This window comes from Staurois parvus, unplaced genomic scaffold, assembly GCF_062004578.1.
Source record: "Staurois parvus isolate SC_StPar_1 unplaced genomic scaffold, SC_StPar_1.0 ptg000732l, whole genome shotgun sequence".
Lineage (NCBI taxonomy): Eukaryota > Metazoa > Chordata > Amphibia > Anura > Ranidae > Staurois > Staurois parvus.
The window spans coordinates 1,055,633-1,076,959 of NW_028318528.1; the positions used below are offsets into that span (position 1 = coordinate 1,055,633).

General features: G+C 41.2%; 1 protein-coding gene across 2 annotated transcripts in view; it reads left to right on the top strand.

Annotated features, from left to right (window-relative positions):
* COL5A3 (collagen type V alpha 3 chain) overlaps positions 1-21,327 on the top strand; it is a 355,418-nt gene that overhangs the window by 286,040 nt on the left and 48,051 nt on the right. For both annotated transcript variants that reach the window (XM_089653980.1, XM_089653982.1), the window contains 12 exons: positions 2,633-2,686; positions 10,485-10,529; positions 11,119-11,172; positions 11,646-11,753; positions 11,832-11,885; positions 11,977-12,030; positions 13,411-13,455; positions 16,144-16,197; positions 16,838-16,882; positions 18,804-18,857; positions 20,091-20,144; positions 20,690-20,743. In XM_089653980.1, coding sequence (XP_089510106.1) covers positions 2,633-2,686; positions 10,485-10,529; positions 11,119-11,172; positions 11,646-11,753; positions 11,832-11,885; positions 11,977-12,030; positions 13,411-13,455; positions 16,144-16,197; positions 16,838-16,882; positions 18,804-18,857; positions 20,091-20,144; positions 20,690-20,743 — 675 coding nt within the window. The remainder of the gene's footprint in view (positions 1-2,632; positions 2,687-10,484; positions 10,530-11,118; positions 11,173-11,645; positions 11,754-11,831; positions 11,886-11,976; positions 12,031-13,410; positions 13,456-16,143; positions 16,198-16,837; positions 16,883-18,803; positions 18,858-20,090; positions 20,145-20,689; positions 20,744-21,327) is intronic.

The window sequence follows — 21,327 nt, forward strand, 5'->3', positions numbered from 1 at the left end:
GTAGCACTACCCCCTTAGGGGTTGCTGATGAATTGGGTCCCCCTATAGTCCTGCAAAGCCAGTCAGTCTGCATTTTCCACACAGATTGCATTCGGAGACAAAAATCAGTCCTTGAGCGTTGGTTTTGTTGGTTTATTGAGGGGATTAGAACTTGAATAGGGTAAGGGGCATATAGGATGCCCAAGTGAACTGATATTTGAGAACAACTTCCTCAACTATTCACAAGCTTCTCTTTTCTGATGCAGTCTCTGTTGGAGTGCTAGCCAGCATCTCCTTATTGTACCACCCCTTACCCTAGATTAACTCCTCTTCACCCAGCAATCTGGAGACTTTCTTCCTGAGCAGGGGATCTGGCTCCTGTTCCTTTAAATGAGGTGAACAGTCACTAGTAGGGGGCTAATATGGTTTCCCTTCAGAGTGCTTCTTCCCCTACCCACCCAGGGGATGCAGGTGTACTCATTCAGATTCTCTCCTAAACCGCTTGTGGGATGGCTGCTGCTGGCTGCTGCTACCGGTCCTATCAGCTGGGCTGCTCCTTCCCTGCCATACAGGTGGTCCACACTCAGGGGGCTAGTGAGCTCCAAGTTTTTCTCCTCTTCAAATCCAGGCTCGCAGGCAGGCCCCATCCCACTAGGCCTCCAGGCAGCCTTCCTCCTCCAGCCTCACATCTTCCTACTCCTTCTTCCAACTGACTCTCCACACACCACCTACCGAACAGACTCCTACACTTTTAAGGGAGTCCCAGACCCATGCCAAGCCTTCTTTTGGGGATTGGATGAGGTCCCTAAAGAGTGCAGCCAGCCACTCCTCAGATCCACCCACTGCCTCCAAAGCCCTCCTCAGAAAGCCTAAGAGCAGAGGGAAATTCCAGAGGGGCTGGCCTGCAGAGTCTCTCAGCCCTGATCACAATTTGACCCCTCTGGCTATTACACCCGAGCTACGAACCAGCTCCTGTCTAACCATTAGGATCTAGCTCACTCTAGCTAAACTAGGAGGGTAGTACATATAAATAATTCTAACAGTTCCTCTGGCAATTTTCTATGCTTCCTGCAGTGTTGAGTTAAGCTGGGTACACACGGTCCTAAAATCAACCGGTTCAGAAGGAACAGGCCAACATTCGGACATTCCGATAGAAGCCGGTCTAAGAACCAGCTTTTTTTTGAAGGGACATGCTGGAAAACTAGCATCCAATTGTGGGCTCCCCAGGATACAGTGAAGTCACGGACGAGGAAAGCAACCCCAACACCAGCTTTTGCCACAACAGAATTTTACTTAGATGTGGCAAATAAACACAACTACAAATGCTGGAAACATACAATAAATTTACATACACCCAGCCCAAAGGCTGAGACCCTTGTGCTGCACAGCACGGCGCCTTCTGATGGATGAAGGTAGAAGGTGTAGTAATTTACCTACTGGCGGGCACAAATAAGCTGCCACACCTTACCTGTTATTACCCTAAAAGAGCAGGAATCAGTGTATGGGTGTATGATATGGGCTAGCCTGCGGTGCAGCACAACAGCTTACAATCTTACACAAATCTACAGTATTCCCCCTCCCATAACTGGTCCTGTAGCATGTGCCTGAGTATTCCTTCTGAGCAAAACGCCAGTCTGTTTTGAGTTTGTAGGATTTTATCAGCTCTCCAATGTGAAATGTCGCTTTAAGTTATGAAGTCCTTCCAATGATCAGTAATAACACTTGTGGCCTGACACAGAGACCCTAACTAATTAACTATAGGCCTGGTCTCAGTCTCTAGGCACCAACACTGAAATGAGGTGCGTGCATGATGTTACCGACCCGGGTCTGCTTTGTATCCGCTGGTGACTCTGAACAGAACAAATGTCTCTCCAACAAGCATGCAGTATTGCAGTGTATGTTGCTTTGTTCCTCTGCTCTCATCAGCATTCCTGGCAGCAATCTTCCTTTCCCTGAACAGGATCAGGGTCTTGGACACTATCAGCTTCACTTAGCTGCAGCTCTGGTTACTGAGGGATGCTCTCACACCTGGATGCCATCAGATTCTCTGCTCACCCGGCTCCTTCATTCACCATCCTCCAAACGTGGCTCCTCTCTCTCTACTTCCTGTTCTCTAAACTCTGAGTGAGAAGCCCACCTCTTCATGAATATGAAGAGGTGGGGTCTTCTGAGGCTGTGTTAGGAAAACAGTGGCATCTTATGGCTAAACCACAGAATGTCAGTCCAGAACATTTAATTTACTCCACACAAACAGTGTTCAAACAATGAGAGCTGTTTCCCCATCTCACACAATCAGTACTCGCAGCCAATGGCTGCCAGCACTGATTAGTGTTCTGGTCTGAGGACAGTCCCCCCATCAGAACACAATAGTACAGCAGAAGAGATCACTGCACTAACATCACTTGTTTAATACAGCTACTTCTCAGTTTTTTTCGTTCAGCCCAATGGGTTGAACAAAAAAAAAACTGAATGCGTGTACCAGGCATAAGGGTCTTCTAAGTATATGGGATTACTAATGTCTCACTCTGTTATGGTAGAGAGTGACAATGGATTTGACTGTTGAACAATGCTTGACTATGGTCTTCTTATCTGTTTTCTTTGGTTCTTCATTCAATAATATATATATATAACCATGTACTTCTTTTGTTGCTAGGGTCTCCCTGGCTCACCTGGTCCTATAGGATATCCTGGCCAAAGAGGAGTTAAGGTAAATTGAGAATATACCAGTGTTGCTGTTTAGAAAAGGATGATCGTGTTTATGACTTAGCTGAAGCTACAGGCTAAGACCACACCGGATATTATATCAAGGAGTATATAAAACCGAAAATAATATGTTGAAGTATTGCAACTTTCCAGTCCTTAGTTGTGATGGCTACATTAGTTTCCCTTTTCAGGCTTTTTTTTGCATTTATTTTTACTGGTGATTCTGCCAGTAACTCACTTCCTGTCATATGGGGACAACACTCAGTCACTGTACTGTGTCTTTGGTGGAGAAGGACGAGAAGTATGTAGAAATCCACAATACTTCTCCTTTTCCTCTGCTCCATAGCACAAGGGGAGGTGTTCCATAGTACACTAGAGAACAATAATGCTAAGAGATCACAGTCAGCAGACGGAAAGAGCACTGCAGTTATTAGCTCACATGATTTCTGGCTGGATTAACAAGCATTTATATGCACTTATCGTACAGATTTAACAAAACACTTTCAATGGTGTATTTAACATACCAAATAAATAAGAGAAGTTTATAGCGGGGTTTACTTGCACATTAAGGAGAAACAATGTCCATTTTGGAACTAGCAACCTTGATGGTGTCTATTTCAGAAATGGAGGTAACCATAAGGTGCACCTACCATGGGGAATCTGTAAAAAAAAACCCTAGCCTAGTGTGGTCACCTTTCCTTCCCCCTTACTTAAGTGATTGGTGATGGAGATGTTTTAGCCCAAATGTGATCTGTGTTCTGTTGCACAATCATGCATGAGATTCAAAAACAACCAAAAGCATGGTACCTGGGGCAAAAAAATGTGGGAAAATGATAATATATCACTTAAAAGTGCAGCAAGGCACTACTATTGTATAATGCAGGTGTGCTTTATTTCTGAGCGGAGCTGAATTTACATTACTGTAGCCTATAGAAAGACAGCTTTTGGCCCCTTGAAAATCCGAACTGAAGGAACAGTGTGTTCAGGTTAAAGAGGTTAGTGTTGCGTTGCTGGCCCACCTAAAAATGTTAATTGTCTGGCTACCATGCTGAACAAATTAAATATTTTTAGCCTCACTGACCCAGAACAAGTATAGGCATCAAGATTTCTGACTTCCCTGCATCAGTGATTCAAAGTATCAAAGCTACATCCATAACTATCATTTTCAGAAGGAGGTCAGCAATCGCAGTCCACATACTAGGCTCAATTCTTTCTTACAGATTTTAAAGCTTTGATTATTTTACATGTTGCAAGAAAAATTCCCCTCTCTGCCATACTGGAGCACATCCTACTGTGTTTAATGGCAAGTATCAATCAGTATGTTGAGAGTCAAAAATGTAAAATAGAATTTACTTTTCATATTAGACCAAATAGGCCAAAATCTGAAATCAGTCTTCCAGTTTGTTATTATTGTAATACATTTTAAATTGAAGTGGAATTTCACTCTCTCTATTATCATTGACTATTTTTTATTCCTTATGATGATAGCATTAGAAAATAGATAGGAAAGTATATTTTCCTAACAGACTCCATGGCAGCATATGTATGGGTTAGCTCTGTCCTCTCCTTTCCTATAGGACCCCACTCCTATAATCTTTGTTGCCCGCCAGAGGCCGTGTTCCTTTTTGTCGTCCTCCTATGCGCCTACTGCGTTGCAAGTCTTACCTTTTTCCTGGCCTCTAAGCAGGCATGGTGCAAGATTCCTTTTGAGGGTTCTTCCCTGTTTGGGAACAAACTGGACAGTGCTATAGCCCGGGCTACTGGCAGGAGGTTTCCGGTTTCCAGGAGGTCGGCGTCTACTAGGCCAGAAGAGGGCTCAGCCCAGAAGACAAGGCTCGAAACACGCAAGAAAAACATCTTTATAAGCCAGGCCGAGAGTACAAGCTGGAGGAGAAAGCAGTCATCTTTTCAGAAGTCCTCCAAGGGCTCGACTTCTGGAGGTCATAAGGCCACAGAGTCTTTTTGAGATTGGGTCCGCTCAGGCAGGCCAGTATGGGGGCACGCCTTCGCCATTTTTGGCATGTCTGGGCGGCTTCAATCTGGGACTTCTGGGCTGTTAGCACTGCATCTTCGGGGCATGATTAGGGGTTCAAGAGCCCTCCTCATCTCAAGTTCATCCCTACGACCCTTATATATTCCGGAGAAAGGAGGCAAATCCTGCTGTCTTACATGGACTCTTTACTGGCACAGGGTGCTGTTGTGCCAGTTCCAGAGGGTGAAGAATTTCAGGGCATGTTTTCGCCCCTCTTCATGGTCCAAAAGAGAAACAGAGCTTGGAGGCCTGTCATAGATCTTACCCACCTAAATTCCTTTATCAGGACGTCAAAATTCAAAATGGAGACACTGTTTACAATTCAACAAGCAATTCAACTAAGTGACTGGCTCTTGTCTATAGATCTGAAGGACGCCTATTTTCATGTGCCCATAGCAAAAGATTTTCAGAGGTTCCTCTGGTTTGCTGTGGACCAACAGCATCTCCAGTTTGTAATTCTTCTCTTTGGGCTTTTGACATCACCTCGTGTGTTTTCAAAAGTCTTGTTGGCAGTCGTGGCCCTGATCAGAACCAGAGGCAATCGCCTGCACCATTACCTAGACGACCTGCTCCTACTATTTTTCTTCCCTGCAGGAGCAAATTTGATCATGCTTTGCTGGGGATTTTTGCCTTCCTCTGGATCAACTGTGGGTATAGGATTATAACTTTTTTTTTTTAATGGCTGAACTGGATGGACTTTTGTCTTTTTTCAACCAGACTAACTATCTAAACTACACTCTAAAAAATAACTCAAGCGACCTGTTACCACCACTTAATTAAATGTGTATTTCCAAGATAAAAATCCTAATTTATTGGTTTAAATAAACTTTTTCATTTAAAAACCTACTTTCATGAGTTGTGTTGAAATGATAATGTTGGAAATTACATCAACTTAATATTGTGTGTCATGTACAGTTACATTTCTGCATTCATTGTTGTACAATGAAATTTAAGTTAAGGTACCTTAATAAATTTGACTTGGTAACTTAATTTTGCTCTACATTGAGAGCTGCATTGCAAGTCTCCACCCCCATTCACTTAACACAAATCAAGTCTCAGTTGTTTCAAAACTGTTCCTTGAACTTGATGGACTGAAAGCCAGTGCTAAAGTAATGGGTCTCAAGTACAGTATTCTCTGAAGAACGTATGTGTTCCATAGCACAGTCATACTCAGATGACATTTTTCACTTTTATTTCAGTTCACAAAATGGTTGTCGCAGGGTAATGTGGAAAGAATATAGCAAATTGTAAGAAAGCTCACAAAATATCAATCAATATCCTCCAATAGCTTCACTATATTGCCACAATTTGTTGCACAATATAGCAAAGGTCTTGTAGAGAAACAGTTTCTGCACCAGACAGACAATATTAAAAAAATCTTAATGCAAAGTGCTTACTCATTCATCAGTACAACTTTAAGGATTTGATTTTGGTGTGAAAAAAATGAGTTTGAGTAATTTCACAAATTTTGGCACACACCTAATTAAATCATATAACAGCTTTATAGAATGTTTGGTTATATACTTCTAAAGCTTCATAGATTCCTTGAAGGTCTCTCTGGTGTTTTTTTTTTGTTCTTTTTTATGTAATGTCGCAACTGTGAGGTTGGTGGATAACAGAGTGGCTCCAAGATGTTAACACTTTTCTATGTTTCTTGGGGTTTTGTTTACATTTGTTCATTTTGTCCTTTTGCTTCTTTGACCCCATTTGGGGCAAAAAGAATTTCTAACAACATAGTTATGTGAACTGCTTCTGTTGGATTACTTACTAGTAATATTTCCATTATTTTCTTTTAAGGATAAGATTGTCCTTTGTGTTTCTTTCTGGCAATTGCCCATTCAGATATGCACATTATAGGTTTGTTACTGACGCTTGCCAATATATACTCAGGATAATGTTTTGGTATATAAAAATCTTTGTTCTTACTGAGTCCAATCTTATACAATCTATGTCTAAATTGACATCACACATAGGTATATATTTTTATTTGTAAGAGTCGGTATGTAATTTTGTATTTATGGTTGATGGATGCATGTATACATACTATGCCATCTGTTGTACTTTACTTTTCTGTAAACGTAATAAAAACATTGAAACATAAAGTGCTAGTTCATTTATATTTGTTTAATACTTTTGTTGGAATACACAACTATTGTGTGCAAAAAATGTCAATTGTTTAACAATTGGATTGTTGGGCCTTGGTTCACACAATGAAGTGCATGTGAATCACAAAGGAACTGCAACACATTCCTGTGCAATTCACATGTGGTTCAGTGTAATGCAATTTAAGCCCATTCATTTTGAATGAGCTCAAATCACACCACATCGCACCAAAGACATGCATGCACCAATTTTTGAACCACAGTGCAACCAGATTGCATGTTTTGTTTTGTACCATGCAATCTGGTGCCAGCAAATGCACTGTGTTTGCAACACTGACATCCACTGCAGACTGCAAGGGTAGTGCGATTTGAATGCGGTGCGCGAAATGCACACAGATTGCGGGGTTTCTTCAACACATTCTAGTGTAAGCCTAAACTGATTAATTCATTTTTGAAAGCTAGTATAAAAAAACAAAGCTAAAAACTAATACAGAAAATCAATTTGGATCAACTTGATTTTTAACTGCTTTTTAACTTTAAAAAACTTGCTCATAATTGTAGCAATTAAATACACGTGACTTGAAGGTTTCTTATAAAAACTGGAAAAACTATTTGAATTAACTTAATATGTTTAAGTACTCAACTTAAAAACATGTGTTTATAATGCCAGTAATTAAGTTGGCGGTAAATAAAAATGCATTAATTTCTATCAGAAAAGCTAATTACCTCAATGCAATGTAGTTTGTTGCTTCAACTTAATTTCACCAGACATTGTCATAACTTAAAAAGCTTGATGTAAACTGTTGCGTTAATTTTTTTTGTTGAGCCAAAACATTATTTTTTAGAGTGTATGTACTATCCCAGGACAGAAAACAGCTGCTACAGCACAGGGCCCTTCTCGAGTGGTTGCTGAACATAGAGCAGAGTCAGTTGGAGCCCATGCAGTCTCTAATATATCTCAGGGCTCATTTTGATACGGTCAACGCCACCATCTCCCTGCCCTTTGAGAAGATTCCAGTGATTCGGAGCAGAATACTATCTGCCCTGTCCTCATATCTTCGGGCCGTCTAATGCCTGAAAATCATTGGCACCATGGAATCCGCAGCACCGATGATGAAGTGGGCACAGTGGAAAATGCGACCCTTCCAGAAGGACTTTCTTCAACAGTAGAACCCAGCCAACATGGGCAAGGTTATTTACATAACTCTGTCTATAACTCTGTCTATAACTCTGGTGGCTACAATGGAAGAATCTACTCAACCCCATCTCCTGGGTCACAATCACAATGGATGCCAGCAACTCCAGATGGGGCACTCTCTGCTAGTCAGAGATAGCCCAGGGCAGATGGAGTCTTCCCTCCCACAGGTTGGGGTCCAATGTGCTGGAATTGCGAGCAGCATTTTGTGCTCTACAGGCCTTCTAGCACCTAACACGGGAAATCAGTCCTCATAAGGTTCACCAATACGATGGCAGTGTCCTACATAAGGAGACAAAGCAGAACCCACAGTCTGTCCCTCTTGTGGGAGGTAGAGCCAATCATAACCTGGGCTTAGAGAAACCTATCCAATATATCGACAGTATACGTTCCCGGAGTCCAGAACTCTCAATCAGATTTCCTATCCAGGGTTCAATTAGACAATGAGTGGTCTTTCGACACGGAAATCTTCAAGTGGATTCTGACCCTCGGGATCAGTCCGGAAGTCGACCTGTTTGCCTTCGGGGTGGATGCTCTGATGGATCAGTGTGGATTTCACACAGCCTATACGTCTCCCCCGGTCCCTATCATTTTTAGGTCTCTTCGGAGGCTCAGAGCAGAAGCAGTGGAGGTAGTGGCCGTAATTCCATACTGGCCAAGCAGACCATGGTTTCCTTTACTGGCACAGCTCAGCTTTCGGGATCCAGTTCCTCTTGCTCTCAGGCTGGACCTGCAGTCGCAGGGGGCCATTCTTCATCCTTGCCCAGCCCAGCTGCATCTAATGGTCTGGTTCTTGAGAGGGGGAGGCTGAAGGCCTTAGGGCATCTGGTTGAAGTCATCAATACCCCGATGAGTGCCAGGAGACCAATTACCAACAGGGTCTATGGAAGAATCTGGTCAAAGTTTGTGGACAATATCTTGGCCATGGGTGGATCCTATAGTAATCCAAGGGTTCAGGATGTCCTGGGATTCCTTCAGTCAGGCCTGGATCTGTCCCTTGTCGGTCAGCACCCTCAGGGTTCAAGTGTCAGCCATCTCTGCCTTCACTGGAGTATCATGGTCCGACCACTCTTTTGTCTGGCAATTCTTCAAGGGGGTGGTAAGGTTGAGGCCCCAGAGAAAACCAAGCTTCCCTAAATTGGACCTCCCACTTGTCCTTGACTTCTTCTCTGGAATCCTGGAGTCGGCTGGTTCACCCATAGTTAGGGAGTTCTCCATCAAGGTGGCGGTTACATCGGCAAAAAGAGTCTCTGAAATTGGAAACCTTGGCTGCAAAGAACCGTTTTTGACATTCTTCCCAGATTGACTGGTCCTCATCTTTATGCTAGGTTCAAATCCTGAAGTGGCCTCAGTCTTCCAGAAAAACCAGGAGATTCTCCTGCCCATGTTTACAGCCTCTATGGACAATGACATGCACCTCCTGGATGTAGGTGAGACTTTAAAGCTGTACTTGCAGGTCATAGCATCCTTCCGTAGGTTAGACCTTTCCTATGGGAAGAGTAAAGGAGACCAGGCTTCTTCCAGGTCGACAGCCTGGGTCCAAATGACCTACAGAGTTAAGGGAAAACGGTGACTGCACACTCAACCAGAAATGTGTCTACATCCTGGGCAGCCTCCAGCATGTCGCCCCTGAGATGATCTGCAGAGCGATCTCATGGTCCTCAATCAACACTTTCATGGCTCATTACTGTGTAGAGCCTGCTTCCTTATCCTATTCATTTTGGTTTAAAAGTCCTGTCGGTTGATAAGGCAAATTAAAGTCTTTGTTTGAATAACTGCCCACCCATGTGTGTGTATGGCTAGTTATTTCCCATACGTATGCTGCCACGGAGCCTGTCAGGAAAATGGAAAATTTCCTGTCAAATACTTACTGTAATTTTCCTTTCCTGATGGACTCCATGGCAGCAAGAGTACCCTCCCAATGCCATGAGTAGACAAGTTATGGAACACGGCCTCTGGCGGGGAGCAAAGATTTATGGGAGTAGGGTCCTATAGGAGAGGAGAGGGCAGGGCTAACCCATACATATGCTGCCATGTAGTCCATCAAGAAAGAAAAATTATGGTAAGTATTTGATAGGAAATTTTCCGTTATATCTACTTTTTTAAACAGTTTTTGCACATTTCTTCAGTTACGTGCTGGTTTCCAGGCCTAGGCAAATGATGTCATACATCCCAGGAGCCTTCAGGAGGGGAGGGGTGGCTTTCTCAGATAAGCACACCCTCCTGACTTCATGCATGAGCTAAGGGCAGATGTATTCCAGGAAGTAAATGCTACCTGAATCATCTGCCCTTACTCAAGATGGCCACGGACAGAAATACTAGGGGGTGTTTTTCAAACTGATTTCTCAACAAAATAAAACATGGAGACATGGGAGTTTGCTTTAAAGCCTAAAAATGAATTAAATAGAGTTTTTGGTTTGTGATGCTCAGATGCAGTGTTGTTCCGCTTTAACTTTGATAAATTATTCTTCAGGGAGCCTTTGGCGTGAGAGGACTGAAGGGGAGCAAAGGAGAAAAGGTAAGCAAATACTTATTCTGATGTAGAAACCCATATCCTCATGATGTTTGTCTAGCACTTTCCTAAGTATGGAAAGATTTACTAATATCTGTGAAAATGTAATTCACACAGACATGATACCAAATAAATACATAGATGAAATGGACTGATTTGCTTGCCAGAGTATTTGTATTTCGTAGCAAGTTCTGTGCTCTAGGAACTTCTACCAGAAAACATACCCAGATCTTGGACCTCTCTGTAGTATATACAGTTGAGTAGTATAGCCTGTTCCACGTCATGGGTAATTAAACTGGACTGCTCCATCCCCTCGCTCCTCTGACCCCCTGCACCCCCCACCTGTTACATGGGTCCTACCTTATACCATGGCAGAAACCAGAAAGTAGTGGGCAATCAGAAAATAATGCAGGCCATTCCTGAATATGGTAAGTATATATGGGCACTGAGGAGAAAAAAAGAGGGGAAGAGGAGCCTAGTAATATATTTGGTTTAGGTCTGTTTTAACCTACCAGTTTAAAGACTGGTTGTCAGAGAAAATGAGTTTACAAGCACCATACATATGTCTGTACTGGCTATTGTTTCTCTTTAACAGGGTGAAGATGGTTTTCCCGGCTCCAAAGGAGACATGGGGATCAAAGGAGACAGAGTAAGACTAAAAAACAGCAAGGACAGCAAAAAAGTTGCTAGTCTGAAATTATCCCTTGTTTTTCTTAATTTCTAATTAATTTTGGTTGTGTTGAATCTTATCATCTTGAAAGCATCCTTTATCCGACTGAACATTGAGTTTAGAAATTGCAACACCCTTCCACTGATCCATTGAAACCCAACAGATGAGGCCATAGATGAGTGCTCCTTTTTATGAAGTGCTGCCCCTTATGGGACCTTACAATTAGAACTATAATGATGGTATAGAACAGTTGAGACAGACCATGCATGTTGATTAGAAATATATGTAGATATATCTGAAACAATAGAAGTTACAATATGTTTTAAAGGCTAAAACCCTTATAATTTAAAAAGGAAATTTTATGAGTGAGCCAGTAATAGAAATTCATTTTTCACTGCCTTCAGTTTACAGTTTCAACCATATCTTTTTTTTTTTTTATGGTGCCATTGTAGGGGGATCCAGGAGCTTTAGGAGTACGTGGAGAGGATGGTCCTGAAGGGCCGAAAGGACAATCTGGACCATTTGGAGAATCGGGGGCATCGGGAATTCCTGGAGAAAAGGTAGTGTCTGTAGATTATTGGGCACTCTAACACTTGCTTTCAATCTTGATATTATATGGATCTATTTCCTTTCACTAGGGAAAGTTGGGAGTTCCCGGCCTCCCTGGATACCCAGGACGTCTGGGTGCAAAAGTAAGTCTATTGGACTGACCCAAGTATCTCCTTCCTATTTATTAGGAAGCTATGCTATGGAACAGCATTGATTAGATGTGTCTCATTTCAGGGTTCTATAGGATTTCCTGGGCCAATTGGTTTGGTTGGAGAAAAGGGCAAGAGGGTGAGTTCTGAGAAATTCAAAGTTCTGTTTTTTAAGGGTCATTATATCCAAACTTACCTTTGGCTGGCTGCTATAGAGTAATCGTTTCTTAGAGCATCCATGTAAAGTGGAATAGGTTTTAGGTGAACTTGTTAATTGTATAATTGGGCTTATCTAAGTACATTACATGAAACTTTAGCATCCATAAAGGAACAGTAAGAGGGATATGTGACAATAGAAGCTTGATTTCAATTGATTCAATGTTATTTGAATACTGGTTGCTATTCACTGTATCTCTCTATTCATTCATATATTTTATACACCTCTAACCTCTTCTATTCACATATAATATTTACATTCTTATATATTCTCTATCTTCCAATTCCACCTAAACTACATCACTCTTTGTGACATTTCTAGAACTCAACAGAGACCTAGACAGCTCTAATAAGAACTAGATATCTTGTTTTCAGTGTATTTTAGAAACTGATGTAAAGAAAAAATGCCATGCTAATTTTTAATTGTCTATTCACCTTGACATGCAATAAAAAACAAACATGGTCAATAGTTATTAAAAAAAATAGCAACATATCAGATAAACAAAGGATGTGCAGTGAAAAACCTACAGTGAACACAGTACACCCATGCAAATAAAATGTCATCAAAAAACATAAAATAAATGTGTCACTCAAAATACATAAAGTCCATGCAGATGTGACAAATATGACAAATTGTCCTCAAACTATGACTGCAAGTGCTTCAATATTAATTCTTCATGTGTGTTCCACCAGATGTGCACTCCACCTTATAACACATAAAGACCCCCCAATGTATGAGAAGTTAGCCTGCGCTAGATATAAACACTGCACAGCGGTTACTGCGTGTATGGGATTCTACTAGTTCTCTAAAACAGCTTCTCTCAATGGGCCATGCACATGGGAGAAAGAAAAGAAAGAACCCTATGCTCCAGTAGTAAAACAAATCTGCATGTAAAAGTTCTATTATATTGGTTAAAAGCACTAACATGAGCTAAGCAATGATTGGCACCAAACAAACTGTGTTTTCCAGAATTCCATCAGCAATCACTCGCATACATGGTGACATCACAGTCTTAAGCTCTTTCCTAAGCATTTAGTCATAGCTGACATCAACAGGGGCTCCCGATGACTTAAGCTTGACCAATACCAAAAATAAGAGGATTATTCCTCATTTCAGGAAAGTGGGCAGAGCCATACAAATCATTGCAACAGACATTTGACTTTTGTTAGCATTTTCCCTAATGTTCATTTGTATACTATGAAATGAATGTGTCCAGTAAAGTACATTAATATATGATTGTTACCATTAACAAATAAAGAGCAATGGAAAATGAGGTAACTTTTCATCTTTTTTTTGCTCTAGGGAAGAGGAGGACAGGCCGGAGCACCAGGACAGCGGGGACCCTCCGTAAGGGGATATTTTAAATGATGCATTATTAAAATAACAACAATAACAATGCTTACTATACTCGATTGTAACAGCATATGTATGTCTATTTATTTTTTTATAGTATTTTAGAGAAGCATAATCATTGAAATCACAGATAAAGAATTTCCCAGCAACACTTACCATCCAATCTGCAAAACAACCAATTTGGTCCTGTCCAACAGTTTATGTTAAAAACAGAGGGTTTTGTTTGCACACATTTGCAAATACATGCGTAAGCTTCAGTCCCGCATCAAGGGTCCTTTGTATACTGTGGACCTAATTCTAAAATTTACAGAGCCTCCATAGTGGCGCACATATAGCAATGGATAGGTTAAGGGCAGGTGTGCCTGTAGGAACCCATCACTCCTTAAAGGTGGAGGGACGCATATGACTCCCAGCTATAACAAAATTACAGCAAAGGCATCCAGTGCGTCCCTGCATCCAAATTAGCCAACAGCACATAAAAATGGCAACCGTCCCAACCTATACCCAACCTTAGCAATAAGGTGCACATGGAATGGCAATGCACATCACAAATAAACAAAAGATTTCCCAGCAACACTTACCATCCAGCCTGCAAAACAACCAATTTGGCCCTGTCTAACAGTTTGCATTAAAAACAGAGGGTTTTGTTTGCACACATTTGCAAATACATGTGCAAGCCTCAGTCCCATGTCAAGGGTCCTCTGTATACTGTGGACCTAGCTCTAAAATTTCCAGAGCCTGCATAGTAGGAGCACATACTGTATATCAATGGATAGGTTAAGGGCAGGTGTGCCTGGAGGAACCTGAAAATCATTGAAATATAGAAACAGTTTTAAGAAATGTATTTAAAAAACACAGGGCAATGAATACTGATAAGCAGTAATCAATCTTAACATATCAACTGGATTACAAATTGGTAGAATACCATTAAATTACTGTATCATATTATGCATATACAGTATCTAGTCTATCTGGGAGCACGGAATTTGTACAAATGATCACCTGGTACAAAAGTTCATCTCACTTTAAGGGTTTTTTGAAACAGCGTAATTCGGGGGAAAAGTTTACCCCTTCTTCAGGTCTTGAGTAGTCGATAAAATCTTGACAGAATGCATTAAGGGACCCGTGTTATGGCTTGATAAAGACTAGCATCTCCTGAGAGCACCCAAGGCTCATTTAAAGGCTTTTTTAATATGTGTTTTTTATGCTTCAGTAATGCATCAGTAATGCTTCGATGATGCTTTGATGATGCTTCGATGATACTTTGATGATTCTTCGATGATGCCTCAATGATACTTTTTTTAAGCTTTAATGATGCTTGGCATGCTTTTTTTATGTGTTTTTGATGCTTTAGTAATACTTTGGTTATGCTTCGGTGATGCTTCAATGATGCTTCAGTTATGTGTCGATGATGCTTCAATTCTGCTTTTTTGAAGCTTTAATGAAGTTTGGCAAATGCCCTGTGTGTGTTGATTTTCTAGCTGTTTTGAAGTGGCCCAGTAGAACCCCAGATCAGTAGTACCCCCACTCAGATGATCCTCAGCTCATTAGTACCCCTGTTCAGCAGATCCCCAGCTCATTGGTACCCTCGTTCAGCAGATCCCCAGCTTATTAGTACCCTTGTTCAGAAGATCACATGCTCAGTAGTACTCCCAGCATTGCTTATTCCCCACTAAGTCGTAACCCCCAGATCTGCTGATCCCCCACTCAGTAGTAACCCCAAGCTCTGCTGATCCCTCACTCAGTAGTAACCCCCAGCTTTGCTGATCCCCCACTCAGTAGCAACCTCCGACTCTCCTGATCCTCTGGTTTGCTTTTCCTTTTTTCTCTTTGGTCCTTGCTCACCTCCCGTTATATTGCTGCCATGCTGGGCAGCAGATTTGTCATAGACTTCTATGGAGGCTTTGGAGAAGCCTTCAAGCACAATGAAACAACATGGGGTTTAATTTTTTAAGTGAAGTGAAGGAAAGCAAAGCAAAAGCAATGTGTAAACAGGACTGTAAGCTAACCATTTTATTCAGTGACAGGGGCTTTGATTGGCATTCTGAGCGCTTTAAAAAAGTGTCCAAAGCCACATTTTGAAGCAAGTGTAAATTAGCCCTAAGGGTTATTGTCTTTACTGCCCTCAGGAGATGTTGATCTTCATCGCACACATTGCCCTTAGTGCATTCTGTCTGGATGCTATTAATATTGACAGCTCAAGTCCTGAAGAAGGGGGAGGCTTTCTTCCTCCGAAATATGTTGACTGCATCTGATGCTCTTGGTATAATATTTCAGTAAGTGAAAGGGGTTAATGTTTTGAAGTGAGATGAACTTTTATACCAGGTACTACTCAGTACACATCCAAAAAGTTACTGTCTCGAAAGTGCTCCCTTTGTCACTGCCAGAATGGTAGCAGCCTAGGACCAGAACAGAGTCCACCCATACTATATTTCAGTCATGGATCTGCTTTCTTGAAGTGAAGATCACTTTATGGTAGATCCATCCGAACCAGTTTTTACTTCTCTTGGTCCAGCGCTGTCACACACACATTAGATATATCTATGACCAATTTAGAAAGGTGAGCAGATAATGCTTTGCTAAGATGTCCTTTACATAAGTTTTTATTGCTGCCCCAAAGAATAAGCTGCAAGTATCAACCACAATTATCACATTTGACTTTCTTTTTCCTTTTGATTTCAGGGCACAAGAGGTGAAAGAGGCCAGAGGGGGCCAACTGGAAAGCCTGGTCTAAAGGTGATCTTTCAGTCTCAATCAACTCATATAGAGTATATTTTCTGTCTTTCCTGTTTGCTATCCTTGTACTTTCCTGTTTGCATATAGCTTAACCTGCCAATATGTACAATCCTGTTCAGCCAGTCTTGTCATCGCTTGACTTCAGTACAATCAGCCTGCTCATAAATGGATTGAAATTCATCCGGTTACTGCTGAACTGGCCAAATTTCGATCCATCTATGGCCAACTTAACTAAACAACTCTAAACTAAACAAGCCCATTCCCAGGTCTTGGTTAAGTTCACAATGCTGCCACTGTAATAAAGCTTGACTGGCCCAAAGTGCATAATCTTCCACTCTAGGTCTGATATTTGCTGCGGACTGTGGGAAGATAACATACAGTTACATTTTAGGCTCTGGCATTATTTGTATATACATTATTGATTTTATTAATAGATCCACAACTGGACCAAAGGTAAATTTTTTTTTGGAGGTCCTTGGGTGTGTCTGCTTTCTGATTATTTTGCATTTGGCACTTTTGCAATTATATTACAATGTGTGAAAAAACAATTATTTTTCTCTACAAGGGATTCTGCTACAATGTAAAGCATTCTGCATAGAAAATATACTATATAATATCTAATCTCGTTATCATTGCACAGGGAGATTCTGGTCATGATGGTGTTGCTGGAGCTTCTGGAGAGAAGGTCAGTACTTTCCTATACTGTTTTGTAGTTACTATAGCTCTTTGTTAGTCCACAATGGTCTATCATGTGTCAAATAAGATTTGTTCAAAACAGAAAAATCTCTTGGGAGAAAGGGAACTATAAATGGAGGATGAATGAAAGGTCGGCTTCCTCTATCCATGCACCAGTTTTCATTGATGGAAGCTATATTACAGTTTATGTAAATAGAGGAGAAGAATGAAAAGAGTGGGCATAGTTGACCCTCTTGACAAGTGCTCATGAGAGGTCCAGTGGCTGCATTAACCGAGGAAGATGACTGCTCTGGGATGGGGGGCAGAGGTCTTCAGATGTTAACTAAGACAGCAACCACCAGCACAAGGGACTTATCTTATTGAATATAAGTACCATTCCTTGTGCTGAGTACAAAACGTAGGCTTTAATGAAATAGCAGACTAGGGCAAGGAAGTCTACATCCAAAAAACCCTCAAAAGACCAAAATTATGGCTGAAACCAATGAAGGACACAAAGTAAAACCATTGCTTTCAAATGAAAGAATAGAAAAAGTAGCCAACTTCCAATTCTTTGGAATATGAATCAATAAAAACATGAAGGATGATGTTGATGTCAGAGTTGGAATTGCCAAGGCCAAGCAAAGTTTTTGGGACATAAATTGCTGATGAGCAAAAAAGAAAAGATTCCCACAAATGCACGTCTGTTTTCGTTCTCAGGTATGATGTAGAAATGGTTTTTCTCACAATGTCTCTAAAATACGATGATCACATGATCTGAATTGTGGTGCTATAAACGGATTTTGAAAATCAGCTGGATGGAAATGGTTATGAATGAAGAGATACTGCAAAGTATTGTGGAAGCAAAACCAATGCCAATTTTCGTGGCCACTGCATACTTTCACATTATGACACCACCATTACCATTGGGTCTCCTCTCCTCTAGTGTTGTGAAGTCTGAGCTCACCACATCCATTCTGACCCCACCAGTGACAAATTATTTTCCTCTTCTTTCAGGTTTACTGTATTCTTTGCCAATTGAGCAGGCACTGTTGATGTAACTCTCACACATGTGTGCTAGAGTTACATTATCTCGGCACCAGGCTTTATTCCCGGCATTCGTGAAAGGCAGGGAATGTACTGCCGATGTGTCATAGTCAGTGTACAGGTTTAAAAAAATTGATAGCAAGTTATTAAAAACATTTTTTTTGACAATTTGCTTCTACCATAGACCATATGTGCTGGCAATTTTTAGTTTTAAAGGTTTACTTCTGCTTTAAACTTTAAAAAAGGTTTGATTGGAGTGGAACTTTAGAAATCAAGGTGGCCCCCTATTTTATATACTCACAGATTCATTATTAGACCCATAGGTAGCATAGAAAGAACAGATATCATTTTTTCTGTTATTATTTTTATCAGTTACCTAGAAGTGTTTTAAAATATTGAAAGCGCAACTTTATGGAACCCAAAGACATAAGAAGGAGGTCAGAAGATCTGAATGCAACAGAATCCTTCGTAGACCAGCTGTGGCATAAATACATTGGCTGGCTATTGCAAGAGGGATATCTGCACAGGTCAGGGGCTACCCACAGAAATGTGATCATTATCCAACCCAAACATTTAATCTTATGTCTGTGGGCACCATAAATGAATTAATAAGTTTTTGTTTAATAACCTCATTAAATTATTTTCATCCTTTCTTTTCATATTATTATTATTATTATTATACAGGATTTATATAGCGCCAACAGTTTGCTCAGCGCTTTACAATATAACGGAAGACAATACAGCAACATTACAGTTCAATACAAGAGGGATAGGAGGGCCTGATCCATGGAGCTTACAATCTAAGAGAGTCTATGTAGAGTCGTCATATCCCTAAGCACATTTATTTTACAGATGTCACAATTTTAGTTTCTTATCTTTAATTCCAGGGACCAATGGGTGCTCCGGGGCCAGTTGGATTTGCAGGACCCAAAGGACCAAATGTAAGTTAATCAGTTATTAATTACAGTTGACAGTTTGATTCTGTGATCATTATTATTATTATTATTATACAGGATTTATATAGCGCCAACAGTCTGCTTAGCGCTTTACAATATAACGGGAGACAATACAGCAACAATACAGTTCAATACAAGAGGGTTAGGAGGGCCTGATCCTTGGAGCTTACAATCTAAGAGGGAGGGGCTAGTGGTACAAAGGGTAGTACCTGTGGGGGATGGACTGGTAGGAGGAGTAGAAGATTCCATTATTAGCTGAGGGCAGGATAGGCTTCCCAGAAGAGATAGGTTTTCAGAGATCGCCTAAAAGTGAGCAGAGTAGGCGATAGTCTGATAAATTGGGGTAGAGAGTTCAAGAGGATGGGGGAAGCTCTGGAGAAATCCTGGAGATGAGCATGGGAGGAGGAGACACTAAAGCTAGAGAGCCGGAGGTCGTGCGAGGAGCGAAAAGGACGGTTTGGGTGATATTTGGAGACAAGATTGGTGATGTAATTTGGGGCAGAGTTATAAATGGCTTTATATGTTATTGTTAATGTTTTGAATTTAATCCGTTGGGCAATGGGAAGCCAGTGGAGTGATTGGCAGAGAGGGGTGGCAGATACAGAATGGTTAGTAAGGTGGATGAGTCTGGCAGCAGCATTCATGATAGACTGAAGAGGGGATAGCCTACAATGAGGTAGGCCAATAAGAAGGGAGTTACAATAGTCAAGGCGATAGATAAGGGAGTGAATAAGTTGCTTAGTAGTTTCCGAGGTTCAGAACGAGCGTATCTTGGAGATGTTGCGGAGGTGAAGTCTACAAGATTTGGACAGTGATTGGATTTGGGGCTGTAAGGACAGATGGGAGTCTAGGATTACACCTAGCACCCTGGCATGAGGGGAGGAACTGATGGTTGTGGTATTGATCTTGGTGGAGAAGTGGTTTATTTATTATGATTATGCTCAAGTTGCTGTCAGACACAATATAATATGCAATACTGTCATTTATATACCTTGTGGTGTGACCATCATCAATGTATATATACTCGGTATCATACATTGCGGTGTGATCATTATCAACGTATATTTACTCGGTATCATTATGTGGTGCACTGTGTTCATTATTGATGTATATATACTCAGTAACATTATACAGCGTGTTATGATCATTATCCCCAAGTTATGGCATTGCTTCATTAATGTTTTATCCTTTTGATCTAATTGCATCTTCCTTTAACAGGGATCCCCAGGGAAGGATGGGTTACCTGGACATGCAGGCTCGCGAGGAGAGCCAGTAAGTTTTTTGCTTCATTTATAGTAACTCAAACACGTCTTAGTATGACCTAAGCTGTTTCAGGCTTGACATTGAACACACATGTCTTTAATGACCTTGTGTCAGGCCTGGTATTGAGCACCCATGACTTCCATGGCTCCTGCACCAGGCCTGACATTGAACACATATGACTTCCCTTGTCATATGTCAGTCCTGGCATTGAACACACATGACTTCCATGGTTTTGTGTCAAGTCTGGTATTGAATACGCATGATTTTCATGGTCCTGTGTCAGGCATGGCATTGAACACACATGTCTTCCATGGCTCCTGTGGCAGGCCTGGCAGAGAACACACATGACTTCTGTGGTATTGTATGAGGCCTGGCACTGAACACATGACTTCCATGGCACCTGTGTCACGCCTGTCATTGAACACAAATGACTTTCATGGCTCCTTCATCATGTCTGGCAGAGAACAGCCACATTTATAACTGCTCCTATATCTAAATTATAAAAGTGAATACTGTTCTGAGAGATATTGATACCGTTTATCTTTGCATTCTAGGGTTTTCAAGGAAAAACAGGCCTTGCAGGACCAGCTGGGGTTGTTGGACCACAGGTATGTCTGGCAATAATATATGGAAGTGTTATGCACTGTTTTTCACATACATTGCCTAGTAAAGAAATAGATATTCCTGTGGTAGGTATCCTTGAACCTAAATAATTTACACAGTGGATGTGACTCCTCCATTTACAGCCCTTGATGAAGATCTCAACCCAGATTTATCATATGTTTATGTGTGGAGGGTGGCTGTTCCAGCCTTTACATCCAGCAATCTCATTCTCTCACTGCTCCTGCAGTTCGATGATATCATTGTGACTGAGAGGTGAAAGCGGTTGGAATAATATAAGGGAGGGTTGATGCATTAGCCAGTAAAACGTCAGTATTGAGGTCAGCTCTGTAAAAGTAAAATTCTGATTAGATACTTTGAGTAATTGCATAATGCACAATGTTTTTTGCCTACCTAATTGTGCTGACATGAGGCTGGCCAGGAAAATGGAAAATTGTTACCAATACTTACTGTAATTTTCCTTTCCTGGCCAGTCCTCACATCAGCACACCTAGAAGTAAACCCAGTTGTGCTGACGTGAGGGCCGGCCAGGAAAGCAAATTCAGTATACGTATTAAGATTAATTGTAAGT